This window comes from Carettochelys insculpta, chromosome 21, assembly GCF_033958435.1.
Source record: "Carettochelys insculpta isolate YL-2023 chromosome 21, ASM3395843v1, whole genome shotgun sequence".
Lineage (NCBI taxonomy): Eukaryota > Metazoa > Chordata > Testudines > Carettochelyidae > Carettochelys > Carettochelys insculpta.
The window spans coordinates 16,686,073-16,702,751 of NC_134157.1; the positions used below are offsets into that span (position 1 = coordinate 16,686,073).

At 46.8% G+C, this 16,679-nt stretch overlaps 1 protein-coding gene across 2 annotated transcripts in view; it reads right to left on the reverse strand.

The window, feature by feature from the left end:
* VAV2 (vav guanine nucleotide exchange factor 2) overlaps positions 1–16,679 on the reverse strand; it is a 382,680-nt gene that overhangs the window by 73,805 nt on the left and 292,196 nt on the right. For both annotated transcript variants that reach the window (XM_075015085.1, XM_075015084.1), the window contains exon 5: positions 2,922–3,024. In XM_075015085.1, the coding sequence (XP_074871186.1) occupies positions 2,922–3,024 (103 nt within the window). The remainder of the gene's footprint in view (positions 1–2,921; positions 3,025–16,679) is intronic.

Below are 16,679 nucleotides of genomic sequence, written 5' to 3' on the forward strand. Positions count from 1 at the left end.
ACAAGGGACTGGAAATGGTTTATTGGGTTTTTGAAACAGAGGCAAAAGCTTTTATTAATCAGCCATTAATAACAATAGCAAGGACAGCACAACAAAATCTGAGGTTGTAAATATGGAATCTGCAAAGCAGGCTATGAAAAGCACTGTGAACTAATCCTAGTTTTTTTAGGAGAAGCGTGTCATGCATTGTTTGCTTCCAGAAAGCTGAGGGAAATCTCAGGTGGGGAAGTTTTCTTTCATTTTAACCCTGCTTGCACGAGGGGCTCTGTCAAAAACATCCCGCTAGAGGTATCAGTAGGGGTACATCTACACAGAAGTCTTTTTTTGAAATACACTATTCCAGAAGAACTATTCTGGAGTAGTTTATTTCAAAATAACACTGATACACAAAAATGCATTTCGAAATAGCCTTTAGCTACTCAGAAATATAGTGTCTACATACAACAGAGCCTATTTTGAAATAGAGCTATTGGGTGCACTATGGCTTATTTTGAAATAAATGCTATTCCCTGTCTTTATAGCACCTATTTCAAAATAGGAGCTATTGCTCACAGACAATGTCTACACTAGCCCTTTCTTTTAGAAAGGGGAATGGTAAGGAGCTATACAGCACCTCCTTAGCATAACGGCGGCTGCAGCAATTTGAAAGTGCCGCATTTGAATCATGCGCTGCCCGTGTAGACAGGGGTGTTTTGAAAGGACCCCCTCAGTCTTCGAAGGCCCCTTATTTCTAAAACAAAATATGAATAAGGGTCTTTCAAAGACTGGAGGATCCTTTGGAAACGACCTCGTCTACACGGGAAGCCGCGATTTGAAAGCAGCACTTTCGAATTCCTGCAGCCACCATTACGCTAGTAAGGCGCTGCATATTCACGGCATCTTCTGACCTCGCCCATAACCATGCCCCTTTCAAAAAGAAGGTGCTAGTGTAGACATAGCCATAGAATGAGACTGGCCAATTTCAAATCGCAAAGTGCTATTTTAAAATAAATTTCTGCGTGGCAGCAATGTTATTTGGGAATAGCTATTCCAGAATAGCTTATTTTGAAATAGGGCTGCTGTGTAGCCAAACCCTTACTTTGCTCAGTCTGTCATCACTTGCAACCACTTAAATCCTACTTTTTACACTTAATACAATTCCTTTTGTTTCCTATCAAACCCAATGTAAGTAATTGTGACTGGAGGGGAGGAGGAACAACAGGTGTGCATCTCTTTCATTGATAAAGGGAGCAAACTTCTTGAACTTTCTCTGTGTGAAATTTTTATACAGCTTAAGATGGATTTATCTGGGGTTCTGACCCCACTGGGGCTGTGCATCTGGGTCAAGCCCCAGAGCTGAGCTGATGGTGTTTGTGTTACTCTCCTGGGGTGGGGTGGGCTGTTAGCCCAACTCTGTGCCTTTGCTGGGAAAGGCCAAAACATCTGGCTGAGCAGGACAGGGTGGTGGGGTGCCCCCTGGGAGGGCAGGTAGCAGGCTCAGTGGTATGATCAGTCCATCAGGCGATAATCTCAAGAGGATCATTGTGACTCAAACCATCATGATCCCAATTAAATTAGCAGCCTGAAGTCAGTGGAGTTACACCAAGTACAGAACTGGGGAGAGGTCAACGACAGTTTGCATCACAGCTTTGCACTGAGTCTGTGAAGTTCCTGCCAATCCACACCTCCAATTGCCATCTGCAGCAATCTGTGATTCACAATTACAGGTCTTGCTAAGGGAATTTAATTGAGCAGCGAACTCATCCGTTTAGCCCACTTTCTCCCAGAGTTATGAATTTTGTCAGCTGTAGTTTGCAGACAGAAGACAGTAATTACAGTCTACACAGATCCCAAGGGTGGAAGAATGGCACCTGAATCTCAAAAAGTTTGGGTGAGCACGCTCCAGTGAGGAGCTCTCTTTAAATTTGCATCAGCAGAAACAACAAATGGAGCGTGTCCAAACAGCTGAGAAAAGACCCCCCTTTGCTGTTTCCTTTTTCGTGATACTTGGGGTTTGGTACCATGTGCCAGGAGAACTAGGACACATGCATTCAGGGTGCAATACTACTCTGTTCCGAGACAGCACCTGGCTTCGTGCACAGAGTAAACGCTCCAAGGGAGAAATCTGCCACCATGCAGAGTACGTCAGACAGGACTTAAGGGGTTTGTTGGCCTTGTCCCAACCCCTCTGCACAGTGGGGTGGGGTGGGATTTCAAGCCCAAAAGATTCCAGACAAAGCTTGGTATCACCGAAGCAAAAAGGAGTTCTCCAAAGCCCACTGAAGTCACATTCAGTTGCTGCCCAGGGGCTTTGTGAGCCCTGTCAAAATTCCCAGCTATGGGTAGCTTTTGGCTGAGACCTTCAAAACTCACTCATCATCCTGGATACTCAAATTCCCCTTAACATTATTTAAGGGAGTCAGGCACCCAACCCTCCGAAGCAGCTTTTTAAATCTTCGCTTCAAACTCTACCTAGTCTGGTATATCCCTACAAGCTACAGTAAAAATACCCAAGAGGAAAAACTATAGCTTCATTGCAAATACCTGGCAACTCTTGTTGGCATCTAAAAATACTTCTAGTCTAAGACACACAACAGCCTAATTGTGCAGGTACGAGTCACATTTCCTGCCTGAGAAAGGGATGAAGTGACACACGCTGCTTTGGATCTGCGGCGAGTTACTACTTCTGCACTTCCTTCACAAATGGGACTTACTCAGAACTTCCACCTTCCCATTCATTAGATGCCAGCACCGGAAAAAGCCTTTGAGAAACCCTACCAGACTCGCTCGCTCTCTTCGTCTCATCACCCCATCCCGCTCCGCAGTTCATTTCCAAGGAACGACTCAAATAGGTTTGAGATCATTATCTTTCACTAGGGATGCGTCGTCTGTTCTTTAAACCCCGCTTCCAGACATTGTATTTCTACTGAATAAATTGTTACCATGGGTTGCTGAACTTCCACTTTGATGATATCTTCGTAGATATCATCGCTTTCATCTTCACAGGGGACACAGTCATAAATATCCTCACCCAGATCATGTTCACTGAAATGAAAACGAGAGGATTTAGAAATACAGAAGATATATTCACTGCAGGTAGATTGTGCATGCGAACTGCAGCATCCAGTAAATAATGGGGCGGGGGAAGAGGAACCAAGCCCAAAGCACTCGAATGTCTTCATTTGTCTTTCCCAGTTTCTACGAAGGAGGTAATTATTTCTCGTATTCCTCTCACTCGGACCAATGCAAAACACTCTGTGGTATAAGCCAGCCATGTGAGGTAGCATGATCTACTGCAGCAAAAGGGCCAAATGAGTGGCACTCCTTCATCTCTGAGATTGTCATAACCCCGGCGGTCTCCTGGGGTAAGGTAATTTTGCTAACGGCCTTCGTGGACCCAAAATAATGTGTGTGTCACTTCAGTAATACTGGTAGGGAAACAACTATGCCGATGGAAACCAGCCAAATCTGGCAACCTTGTGCGTGAGCAATGGTAAATGTAGCGTCTCATGGCTTCACATAGAACCACTAGACTGGTCTCGGAGATAGCAAACCAGTGTGGGAGTCAGGAGCTGTGAGTTCTGCTCTTGGGTCTGCCTTGGCCAGCTCACTTGTGCACCTTTATTTCCCTGCTCTCACTCTGTTTGTCTTCTCTAAGGCCCGGTCTGTACTAGACCTTAAAGTTAACTGTAGAAATGCTCCATTCCAGCTACAGCAACCGCGTAGCTAGAATTGACTTATCTACAATTGACCTATTTGGCCATCCTTACAGAGGGACATCAACAAGAGAAACTCTCCTATCAAGCTCCCTTATTTCTCACGATATTGAGGAGTAGGGGGGTCGACTGCTGACCCCCTATAGTTTGATTTCAGGCATCCCTCTTAGGTGTGTGAAATCAAACCCTGGAAGATCGACCCTGATAGGGCAAACTTCTGGGTAGGGAAGACACACCCTCGTACACTGGCAGCTTTCCAGGGTGGGGACCACATCTCTCAGTGTTTGCGCTTTTATCTGGGGCCTTTGGGCACTTCTACAAGATAAATGACACCCCTGTTTACACCAGTGATGGAGGCAGACTGTGTACAACTCCACAGCCGTACTACTTCTAATGAGCCAGCCTATTTCAAACATCAGAGGAAAATGTCTCCCCACCTGGGCCCAAACACCGCAGCTATTTATAGTACTTTCTGCTAAGTGCTGGTTAGACATCAGTTCATTAGTCCTGCTGACTCCCCTTTGCCGTCACAGATTCATCCATTTCAAGAGCAGAAGAGCCCATGGTGATCATCCAGTCTGCCTCCCAGGAGATGTCTACACTGCACATGAAACACCCCCCACTCCCCCGGCCCAACAGGGTCTGACTCAGGGTTGAGCCTAAGGGGTCCACACATACACATCAGTCTGACTCAGATCCCAGGTCCCTGCCAGGTGGATGGGTCAGAGCCCACTGCGACTCAGCTCCAAGCCCACTCATTCTGGACTGTGGGCACAGCTCAAGGTGCAAACCTGAATCAGAAGACCTGCCTAGTACACCACAGATGGGTTAGCACAACTGAGAGACCTGGTCCAGCCCCTGTAAACCCAGTGTGGATGCTCAAGCACAGGCTGGGGAAGACCAAGTCCACAAACGTGGGCTTAGTGTGCTGTGGAATCTGACTAAGTTAGGCCCTCAACTTTGGCTCAGTCTGCATACCTGCTTGGAGGCCCTAGAAGGCGTTGCAATAAAATGAGGACGTGACTGTTGGGCCATGGAATAACCACAATGCGAGGACTGGGTTTTCTTCCACGGTGCAGTATAGACATCTCCCCACAGGCTACCAGCAAGATTGTGCCAAGACGCAAGATACCATATAACCACTGAGCAAGAGTTTCTGCCTCCTGAATAAGAGCATTATTCATTTTACATATGGGTGTGTCTACATTTGCATTCCTCTTTCGAAAGATGTATGCAAATGATGTAAATCAGAAATGCACATGAGGTATAAATTTGCATATCCAACACCTCATTTGTATATTCTAATTTCGAAAGAGCTTCTTTCAAAAGAAGAAAGCCGGTGTACATGCTGCTCTTTTGAAAGTAAACCCATCTTCGAAAGAATCCTTCTTCCCTTTATTTAATGGGAAGAAGGATTCTTTCGAAGATGGGTTTACTTTCGAAAGAGCAGCGTCTACACTGGCTTTCTTCTTTCGAAAGAAGCTCTTTTGAAATTAGACTATGAAAATGAGGTGCTGAATATGCAGAGTTATACCTCATTTACATTTCTGGTTTACCTCATTTGCATACCTATTTCGAAAGAGGAATGCAAGTGTAGACACACCCATGGAGAATCAGACTGAGGTGAGGGGAAATGCCCAAGGTGTCACAGGCAACTGGTGGCAGAATCAGTGTTAGTTTCCAGATCTTCCCACCCCGCAGCCCTCCAGAAGCTGTTGCTTTCTGACTAGCTGAGGGAAAATGCACACAGCTGATGAGGCACCTGTAAACACAAGCATGTGTACTGTTGCTTCTTTGTTGTGAAGTGGATAACAAACCAGATCAATGTTGTTGACATTTGGTTACTCTTTCAATTGCACTCCGGCATGGCTGAACTGACAGCACATGAAGCAATGGGTCATTTATTCCCACTCCACTTAGTAAACACTGGGTCGGAACCTCAGCTGCCCTCCAACAGCGTAGCTCCATTGCTGTGGATGTGGCTAACCCAACTCACCCCAGCTGATGATCTTGCATTTTAGCCATGGTGTTCCAATGGATTGACCCCCCACCCCCCATACACCAGAGGTGAATCTGGCCCACAAAAGTGCTTGGAGCCATAGCTCATACAGTTTTTATTGGTAGCACAGAGTGCACCTCTCTAGTCCAGCACTGCTGGGAACTGACCGGTGTCGAACAAGAGAATCTGCCAAACCACAGGAGATAATATTGCCTAGAATCATTTTATCAACACTTCCACTGCTTATTGGGCCCTTACAAGACATTTACGGGTAAATTACAGCTAACCAACAGCACAGAACACTGAGAGCCAGGACTGGTGACTGTAAACAAACTTTGTGGGACCGTAGGAAACTTAACCACCCCCATGATAAGTGGTCATCCGGCTAACTAAGATCATGCCAGATTACAGATGTTGCTGGCCCAGCAGGTGCCAGATTAGAGCGGTTCAATCTGCATTGGCACTGTAGCAGGGCTCAGAAGGCTGCAAGTATGTGTGGCACCTGCCTGTAGTAGCTGATGTATGAGTACACATGAAAACACAGACCTTGCTCTGAAGAGCTGAGACTCTAGGTTTTAATCATTGACACACACTCCCTCTATCCTCCCAAAAGAGAGTAAGTTGCCTGTGAGCAGCAGGAAAATAATTTTGCACAGATTTTTAATAGTCTTATTTTTCAACTGTTAACAACCTATTACGCTGACCATCTCCTATACATTTCTTACCATAGTCGCACTGTTCCTTACATTCCCAAGGCAGTCCACAGCCCAAGGCACAATGAAAAGTGGCTTTGGAACACTTACATTTTATATTTTTAAATAATTTTGATGGAAAACATTAATTTTTATTTTCAAGCATTTTTAATCAACTCACTTTTTCAAAGTTGTGGGAATTTACTGGGGCAGCGTGGGGTAGAGGGCAGATGTTAATTGGTTAATGATGGGGGATGTGGAGATTGAAAAAGCAAATGCTTTATACAACTGTTTCCGTTCCTTTCCTCTCCTTGGTGGTCACTCCATAATGAGTTGGACATCTTCATGTCACCCTCCTGTTTGTGAGTCCATTGACGGCTGATCAGCCCAACTCTGGCGCTGCAGATCTTATCCCAGAAGGGGCAGGTTTTGGTAGCTGATGGAGCAGTGAGGGATAGTTTTTGACTGTCTTTTCTTCTTCTCTGCCTTTCAGGCTATGTCTACACTAGAAGCATCGGTTGACAGAAGTGTCTACGCTGCACTTTTGTCGACAGTACTCTGTCCAGAGATTGTTGTGGCTCAAATTTTTCAGGGATAATACTGTCGAGGAAAATCCAGAGTTCTGTCGAGACTTTGCCGACAGAATGCTCTAAGTGTGTGGCAGCTCCCTGAGTTATGTTGACAGAAGGCCACTTCTGTTGAGAAAACTCTGTAGTGTAGACCCAGCCCCATTGTCTGCACTGCAGTGGGACCTCTCAAACTGTGCCAGCCGCTCACGGATTACTGCTCTCCACTGGGGACAGTCCTGGGCAAGATTCTCCCAAGTGTCAACACCTGCGCTGCACTTTTTCATGTGTGCCTTCACCATGTCTTTATACCACTGCAGCTGGGCCAAAACACTTCTCTGTCCTTCCTCCAACTCAGAAAACAAAGTGGCCATGGCTGCACTAGCCCCTCCTTTCAGAAGGGTTATGGTAATGTGGTACTTTGGAATATGCTAATGATGCACTGCCATGAATATGCAGTGCCTCATTAGCATAGTGGCAGCTGCATGTGCTTCGAAGCTGCCGGTTTCTCAACGTAGCCACCCGTGTAGCTGGGGGGCCTTGTGAAATGCCCCCCGCCCCCAATTTCGAATGCCCCTTCTTCCCATCTGCTTTTTGGAAGGAGGGGCTTTCGAAACAAGGGGGGTTGTTTCAAAGGGTCCCCGGCTAGATGGGCCACGTGTGTTTCAAACCTGGCAGTTTTGAATCACATGCAGCTGTAATTATGCTAATGAGGTGCTGCATATTCATGGTAGCGCCTCCTTAACATATTCCAGTCATTAACATATTCCGAAGAGCCACCTTACCACAGCCCTTTTGAAAGAAGGGGCTAATGCAGCCACAGCCAGTCTGTTTTGGGAGGTGCTGATCAGACATCCAAACCATGTGACCAGTCTAATGAAGTTGTTGGTGAACGACAATGCCTTCAATGCCGGTCACATTAAACCCAAACTGTCAAAAACCACATTTCACAATGTACACTGCAAATGCCCTTAGATCAAACAAACAAGTTCTCTAGCGGCACGTGTCACTCTTTGATCATCATCCATGGAAATATTTTCCCGTCAGTTTCCGCATGTACAGGACAATCGAAGTTGGTCCACATTAATGGATAAAAATCCATTCCTTCCAAACCCGATTTTCAGTGTTAAAGGGCTTGCTAAATCTTACAGGTCAGAACCAGCGATGTGGCTCCAAAACCTTGAATTGTCAGGTCAGGTTTATACCAACAGTTGCCTGAGCTGTTAACTTCCAAAAGGGCATCGGAAATGTGTTCTACTCCTTTCTTTTAACTCACAGACGCTTGTGGCCATCTTGCAATTGAAACACAAAGCTTTGTTTCTTGTAGCACGCAGGGAAATACTGCTGCTCCATGCCAACGCGGCCTTTAAACTCTCTGTGAAAGAATCAAACATCCTGTGTTCAAAGCTATCTAGGCTCTGGCAACCTTTGCTTGCACAAGTCATTGAAATGCTAGGGAAGATCCCTACTTGGCCAGGGGAAGGAGAGACGATTCAGGTAGAGGGGAGAGCAGAGCAGAAAGAGAATACATGTTATAGCCACAGATCTTTATTGTTATATTCTTGTTAATAAACAGCAATGTGACAGCAGTGCATGGAGTTTGATTGGGACCTACTCAGCTGTTAAGTGCTATTCTGAGACAGATCCCAGCTCTCCAGACAGATCCATATGGATATCTTTCTGTATACTCATGGGGCTCCATGACTTTTGTGGGGCTCTGCACGAGTACACGTGTCCAAAGGGATTGAACCAGGTGGGGAAATCGGGACACAAGAGGAAGACACAGATTACAGCCACGTTCATTCATAGAATCATAGGGCTGGAAGAGACCTCAGGAGGGCACTGAGTCCAGTCCCTGCTAAAGGAAGGACCAGTCCCAACTAAATCATCCCAGACAGGGCTTTGTCAAGCCGGGACTTAAAGACTTCTAGGGCAGGAGCTTCTTCCACTCCCTAAGTAACCTGTCCCAGAGCTTCACCCCTTTCCTGTGAGTCTTCCGATTTTTAGTGGGTTTCCTAAAGTCCCAGCTCCTGCATCCATGTGAATACATGCAAATCTCAGCTCTCATTGTCAGAGTGAGTTTCTACCTGGACATTGCAAGAGAAGCTTCAGAACATCACTCAAGTGCACTCTAAAGACTTGTGTAAAGAAGCAGAAGGCAAATGAGAAGAAATCAACATTTTCTAAAATGTTGAAATTGGTGATAATTGAACTAGAAAAATGCACCTGGCTTCTGCTTGATTTTAAACACATTTCTTTTCTTCCCTTTTTTTTTTGTATCAAAAAATACAAGCACTGAAGATCAAAGCAACATGGACCTTGGATTAACAGGGTTTATTCTGTCCAGTGTCTCAGTAAATATAAGAGGCTAAATGCTGATCTCTGTTATTCTGAGGTTATGTCTACACTGTTCCAGAAGATCAGCCCATGCAAGATCTATCTTCCAGGGTTTGATTTCGCATGTCTGGCACGGGTGCACAAAATTGACCTATCAGGGATCGGCTGTCAACCCCTATATTACTTGTGTATCATGAGGAGTCAGGGAGGTCGATGGGAAAAACTCTCCCATCAACCTTCTCCAGTGAGGACAGCCAGGTAAGTTGATTGCTGATACATCAATTCTAGCTATATAATTGCAATAGCTAGAATTGTGTATCTGCAATCAACTTAGTCTCCCTAGTGTAGACATACCCTGAGGTATTATTCTACTAAGGTATCTTGAAGCAGTCCCAGTCACGGATCAGCAATGCACTGTGTTAGGTGCTGTACAAACATGGCAGGACAAATAATAAATTATTAATAATAGTCCCTGGTCTGTACAGCTTGCAATATAAGCAACTCCAACAAAACCCAGCTCCGTTCAGGCTGCAGTAGTAGAGTCCCCTGCATGAAGCATAGTGTAAAATACCAGGTACGCAAATAAAGTTATCTTTGACCTTCAATATATTCCACAGAGAAGAATCTGGATTGGACAATTTCCAGCTTCATTCCCTGAGCATTTTCTGCCTTGTCTCTCTGCACGAAGCAAAGCAATATATTTTTAGAAACCCGGATTTGGACTAACTACCCCTAGAAAAAATATAAACAACTCTCCAGAATGAAACTCAAAGAGAACTGCTGACTGACGCAGCCAAAGATGCTAACACATCAATGCCCAGAGAATAATGTGATATTCTACAGAATCATAATTGACTGAGGGGCCCTCTTTTGGAAAGCTTTGAAGAGGGCAAACAAACATCCTTCGTTGTGTGAAGAACATTTCCGTCTGCCAAAAGGCAGAAGGGAGCACGTAGACAGAAGCCAAAGACTAGGCTCAGCAAAAGTCCCAGTGCCTTGCAACACAGAAAGAGACAATAAGACTTAGTCTACACTAGGCAGGTAAGTCAACCTCAGATACACAAATCTAGCTACAGCAATTGTGTTGCTGGAATCGACTTATCTGCAGTCAACTTACCAGGCCATCTTCAGAAAAGGAGGTGGACAGGAGAGACTTTCCCACTGACCTCCCTTACATCTCACGAGATCAAGGAGTTCAGGGGTCAACTGCCAACCCCAGATAGTTTGATTTCACACATCTCTACCAGGTGCGCAAAATGGAACTCCGGAAGATTCACCCTGGCTGGGTGAATTCGCTCTTCTCTGTAATGTAGACCTACCCCAAGACAGACACAAAATCCAACTTAGGATCAGGTCTGGCCTGAAAACAAGACTAAAAATGTTTGTAAAAGTGGATTTTCTTTCCCTTTTAAAGGCCATTATCCCCATTTCAAAACACAGACGTCGTAAATACAAGTATTTTTTTAAAACAAATGCACCAGTGTGCTGGATCAGCTCTGCTCCTACAGAGCGACAGATGTTGGAGCTGCTGTAGCTACACCGACTACAGTAACTACCAGCGATCCATCTTCCCCTTTCCCAAGTGGCATCAGATTTCTAGCTGCATCACCATACATCATTCTGGTGGCTGGAACGGCACTAGGCAGCAAAGGCTGAGTTAATACTGCACCTGCTATCCCTTCTATCAGCCAGCAGGATCATGGACTGGGGGACTATGATAAAAGAGTCATATGTGAAGCACCTGAATGTTGCCAGGCCAGCACCACGATCTAATGCACTACCACCACTATAAGTCCTGGTGCTCAGTAGCGTTCCCTGTAAGCTGAGTGCTTGGGCAGCTGCCCAAGAGAAAGTCAGGTGCCGCCCAGTTGATTGGCAGAGCACCCACAGCTGGCAGCATGTGTTTCTATTGGTGGTGCATGTTCACATACACCTTGGTGCACAGAACAAAATTTATTCCACCCATGGATGGCAATCATTAGAGGGAACATTGGTGTCCAGTGCTAGCCCATCATTCTGTTTCTAGCTCCTGCCCTGCCACTGGCTTCCCTCCCTCAAACATGTATTAGGCCCACAGAGAGCTACTGGAGCAAAACAAACACTGTGGATCAAATGCCTCCTGGCCACATGGGCCCAAACCATAGACAGGTTCTCAGTCTGCCAGTCTCAGCAGGCTCAGCACATGTTACTTTAAATGGTGAGAAGTCTCAGTACCGGTGACAGAGGTCTGCCAAAGCCCCCAAGGATAAACAGCAGAGACGGCATCAGTAACTTTCCCTAGATAGATGGCATGGCGCTGCCATTTGTCCCTAAGAGTTTCTCTTGACAGCCCTGTCGAATCCTGATGTCAAGTAGAGAAATAGAAGGCAGCAAGCAACAAGCAGGGTGTCAACACCAATGGCTCTGGTTGCGGGAAGCAGACAAAGCAAGGAAGAAAGCCCTTCACCGCAGGTAACATTGGATGACCTACTATACTAATAGCATTTAACTCCTTGCTGTCCAGGTCAAAAATTAAATCCTCCCTTTGATAAAGGCCCAGGAGTAATCCACAACCAAAGGAAGAAAGGAAGGGAGTGGCCGTCCAGAGTTCTAGGTTGGCTGAAAGTTACAGGGGGCTTACTGTCCAAGGTGCTGAGTACCCCTATCGTCCATTGAAATGCTGGTGCTCAGAACCTTTGAAAGTCAGGCCAAGATTTCATAATGAGACATCCATGTGGTAATTTACACCAAATGAAATTAGGATGTGGTAGAACTCTGGTTGTTTTTTAATGTGGTTTCACTTGTGTGTTGTTCACTGCCAGGAACTGAAACCAGGCCTTCAAGCACTGAACGTCTCCACCACCTAACCTAAAGGGGGTCATTCCTCTACGCGGCAGCAGTAGCAGGCTCCCATCCTCTGTGGCCAAGCTGGTAGGCCTGGGATGCTGAATGCTTGCTTGCCTGCCTCCTTGGACTGAGCTGTCGATTGACAGGTCTCATCTTCTATGACCCCGTTGGTGAGCGACTAAACCAATCCTTGATCAACAGAGCTGATTACTCGTCACATAAAAAGACGCCAACTGCAGGCGTTGTACTTTCTTTTCAGATCCTACGCTCTTCCTGTAGTGCCTGGACACACCAACTCTCAAAGCAATTAAAAGCCTGTGCAGTGGTTTGCACCCAGGACAATCTGTCCTCAACTAGAGTTTCCAGATCATTGGGAGACATAACACATGACTTCACGTTGGCCAGTAAGATGTCTTTATAGCGCTTATACTGACCACCGATAGAGCGCTTTCCATGAGCAAGCTGGCCACAGAAGATCATCTTTGGTATATGTGAATCATCCACTCTCATACCATCACCAATCCAGCAAAAACTGCTGAATACAGAATGAGCAAATAACAAGCAGGACCTTGGAGATTAACAAATTTATTAGGTCAGTAGATTTTGTGGGGAAAGCCCACTTCCTCTGATGAACATGAAGAGAAAAAATCAGAATCAAGAGTTTATATGGGGATGGGGGGGACGAGGGTGAACTTACCTCTCACTTGTAAGACCAGCTATATAAGCCCTGGATTCTGTTTTTCCTCTTCATTTTCATCTGATGGAGTGGGTTTTAACCACGAAAACTCATGATCTCAGACTTGTGTTAGTCTCTAAGGTACAAACAAGACTGTTTGTTACTTGCAAAGCTGCAGGCTAACTCGGCACCCCCTCGGACACTCAATGAGCAGCGACCCACACCTCTTGCTTTAGGTTCAGACCCACAGGTTCCACAAACTAGAGCGTAAATATCACAGGGGCACATCAGGCAGAACCCTGCTAGGGTAACAGTTGATTCTGTGGCTTATTTTAATGCAGGGTTTGATTCTCCCATCCCCACGTTCATTCCCTCCTGTTTCTCACTGAGTTTCCCTTTTTCCTTCTTTAATCCTCTGAATCAGGTCCTTGTGCTGGTTCCCACCATTGACCATAAGCACCCTGGGTGACTTGTGGTAGCATGTGGGAGATGGACCTCTTCCTCTGCCTCCCCCCCCACAATTTTAATTGCTAAATGAGGTGTCCCCTCATGCCCCCTCTCCCCAGTGACCCTCCCTGCACTCCCCCCGTCCCAGGCACCAGTGGCCTCTGATTAGCACCATGCTGGCAGCAAAAGGCTTTTGCGGACACTGTCACCAGCAGCAACCTCATTAGGAGTAGACAGCCCCCAAAGGAACAGCGGCTGGAGACCTCCGAGGCACACAGGCTCACGACTCCCTGCTTTGGGCCTCCTCCCTTCAGCCCTTTCTCTGGGTGACTGGGAGCTGGTAGGGCTGACAGCCCCTCCTTCAATCCATGGCTCCGGTCTTGCACTGCAATTGTGCTCCTAATGTCAACGTGCAAACTCATTTCTAAAGGGCGGGCTGCAGTAGCCTCACTATGCAACAGTGCTGGAGTGGGCACAGACACCGAGGAAGGTATGCTCCCGTTAAGATGGATCCATCCTAGGCTGAAGCCTCAGAATTAAGGGAACAAGGGAACATCGCTAATCCTCCGGAAGAACCAGGAGAAAAGCTAGGAAGGAGAGAAGAATGCGTCAGAGTGGCTGATAGTCCTTCATGTAACTGTTACTCACACCAGCAGTCTCACTGAGAATGGTGATTAACATGATTAAGAACTCCAGAACAGTCCATTAACACCTCAACAGGAATTTTCTCTGCTTATTTTGACGCTTGTGGCTTTTACCATTGATCATTCAGGCTCATGCTTCATAATGCAGTGCAGCAGGCATGTAGGAAAAGAGAAGGAAGAGCTTGTGTGTAGAAGAGAAGAGGAAAAAGAACATGGAGGAGAGAGGGCTAGTTATGGCTCTGCCACAGACTTGCTGTGTGACCTTTGGCAAGTTATTTAACCTCTCTGTGGCCCCAGTTTCTTTGTCTGTAAACCGGGGATGACAATATCCCAGTGCCTCACAGGAGAAAGAGTGGGAAGCAATTAAGTCTGTCATTTAAGTGCAGGGTGCTCAACCTCCCTGTTTTACCAGGAGGCTCACACAATAAGGTCCCATCTCTTGGATGCTACCTTCAGCCAAACTGGGAGATTTTGGGTGCTGACTAGCAATGAGGCAGGGCCAACGGAAGCTGTGGGCAGCAGTGCACAGAGATCCCCCGCTTCTCCCCACTTGCCTAGAAGGGCCACGTGCCAGTCACTCTCAAGAGCCACCTGAGGTATGTTCTGGCTCAGAACCTGCACCTCTCCTGCACCCAAACTCCATCCCAGAGCCCACACCCCCTTTTGCACCCCAGCCCCCTCACCCAGCCTGGAGAGAGCATGGGGGAGAACCAGCAACAGAAAGAGGAGGCTGGCATGAGCAGGGCCTCAGAGAAGGTGGGTACACAGGCACAGCCTTGAGGAAAGGGCAGGGCAGGAGGCAGGGCAAGGGTCTTTGGGTTTCTGCAAGAGAAAGTCGGCAACCCTATGTAAGACATATCCTTGGACACAAGGCTCTAGAGAAGCTCCAATCAGCAACCCATGGTAGTCAGTGTTCCCTGTAAGTGGAGCACTTGGGCAGCTGCCCAAGAGAGATTCAAATGTCGCCCAGCTGATTAGCAGACTGCCAAAACCCAGCAGCGTGTTTCTACTCATGGTGTACATCCAGAGGCGGCACTGATGGTAGTATTACAATAATGAAGTCTTTGTCTGCCAGGACCTCGTTTACTACAACATATTCCTTCGAAAACTTTGCTAAGGTGCGGAGATGGCTGGCAGGTCTTGGAATGAGTTATCAAAGGTGCAGGCTACACAATCTCCCACCACGGACGGCTGGTTGTAAAACCTTGCCGCTTTGTATATTACTGTTGCCATCAGTGCTTTGCACACATTGATTTAATCTACCTTTGCAAGTTGTGTGTCCACACTGGAAACAGACCACTGGTTAAAAAAAGCACATCAAGAGGACTTTAGTCTATAGCAACTTAATAACAGGATCATGGTGACAATGGCCAGATGCTGGCCTGCTGTAAAGAGCACCATGCTGCTGCCATTCTAAGCCACTGGGGTAAAGTCTTCCAAAAAGCCTCACTCCTGTTTTCAAAAGTGACTTCAGACTGTAGGTGCCAAAGTCTTATTGAGACGGGGTTCGGGCTCCAAAGGGCCTGTGATGGATCTCTGAGCAGCCGGGACTGAGAGTTGTGTTACTCCTATGTCCAGTGTCAAGGCCTCTCCCCTGTGCAGGTGTCAGATCCTTCAGTCCACCAGTCTTCCAGGCAGTCTCGTGTGGGCTCTGCCAGCCCAGTCTCTGCCCTATGGGTTAACAGGACATACACCACAGTCCCCAAATCCCTTTGCAATCCTTCCCCTGTGATATCCAGCTCAGTGGTGTAGCCAGACTTCGGGTGGGTGGGCAATATGGGTGTGTGGGAGGGGTTAAGCCCCAGCCCCATTTGAGGGCTACAGCACAAGCAGAGCAGTACCCCAGCCCCACTGCTTGGCTAGAGTGCTGAACAGAGTGGGATAAGCCCGGGTACCCCAGTCTCATTCCCTGGCTGCAGGTGAGCCTGGATGAACAGTGGATGGCCCACAGTCCACTCAATCCCACCTGTGACTACATCATTTATCCCACTCCTAACACTGGCTACTCACGGGCAGTCCAAATTCTCTGCTCCCAAAGAAGCAGTGCAGTCCAGGTTCTCATTTTTCCCTTAAACCGCCACTCCTGGAGAAAGCTCTGCACTGGTGAGTACTTCTGAGACACACATGAAGAGTTAAGTATCAGGGGTAGCCGTGTTACTCTGTATCTTTGAGAACAACAAGAAGTCCTGCGGTACCTCATAGACTAACAGGTATTTTGGAGCATAAGCTTTCACAGGTAAAGACCCCCCTTCGTCAGATGCATGAGTCATGTTTAAGAGAGAACAGATATTAAGCTAGAAACAGAAGAGTGTGGGAAGAACAAATAGGAACAACTGGAGCAGGCTCAGCGGAGGGCAACCAAAATGATGAAAGGGCTGGAGCATATGACCTACGAGGAGAGGCTGGAGGAGAGGCTGAAGGATTTGGGTTTGTTTAGTTGGCAGAAGAGAAGAGTGAGAGGTGATGTGATAGCAGCCTTCAACTGCCTGAAGGGGGGCTCTAACGAGGATGGAAAGAGGCTGTTCTCAGTAGTGACAGATGGCAGAACAAGTGGTAATGGTCTCAAGTTACATCGGGGGGGCAGGGTCTAGGTTGGATACAAGGAAAAACTATTTCATTAGGAGGGTGGTGAAGCACTGGAATGTGTTACCAAGAGAGGTGGTGGAATCTCCATCCCTAGAGGTTTTTAAGTCCCAGCTTGGCATAGCCCTGGCTGGGATGATTTAGTTGGACAGGGGGCTGGACTCAAGTGACCTCTTGAGGTCCCTTCTAGCCCTAGAATTCTAGGAACAATACA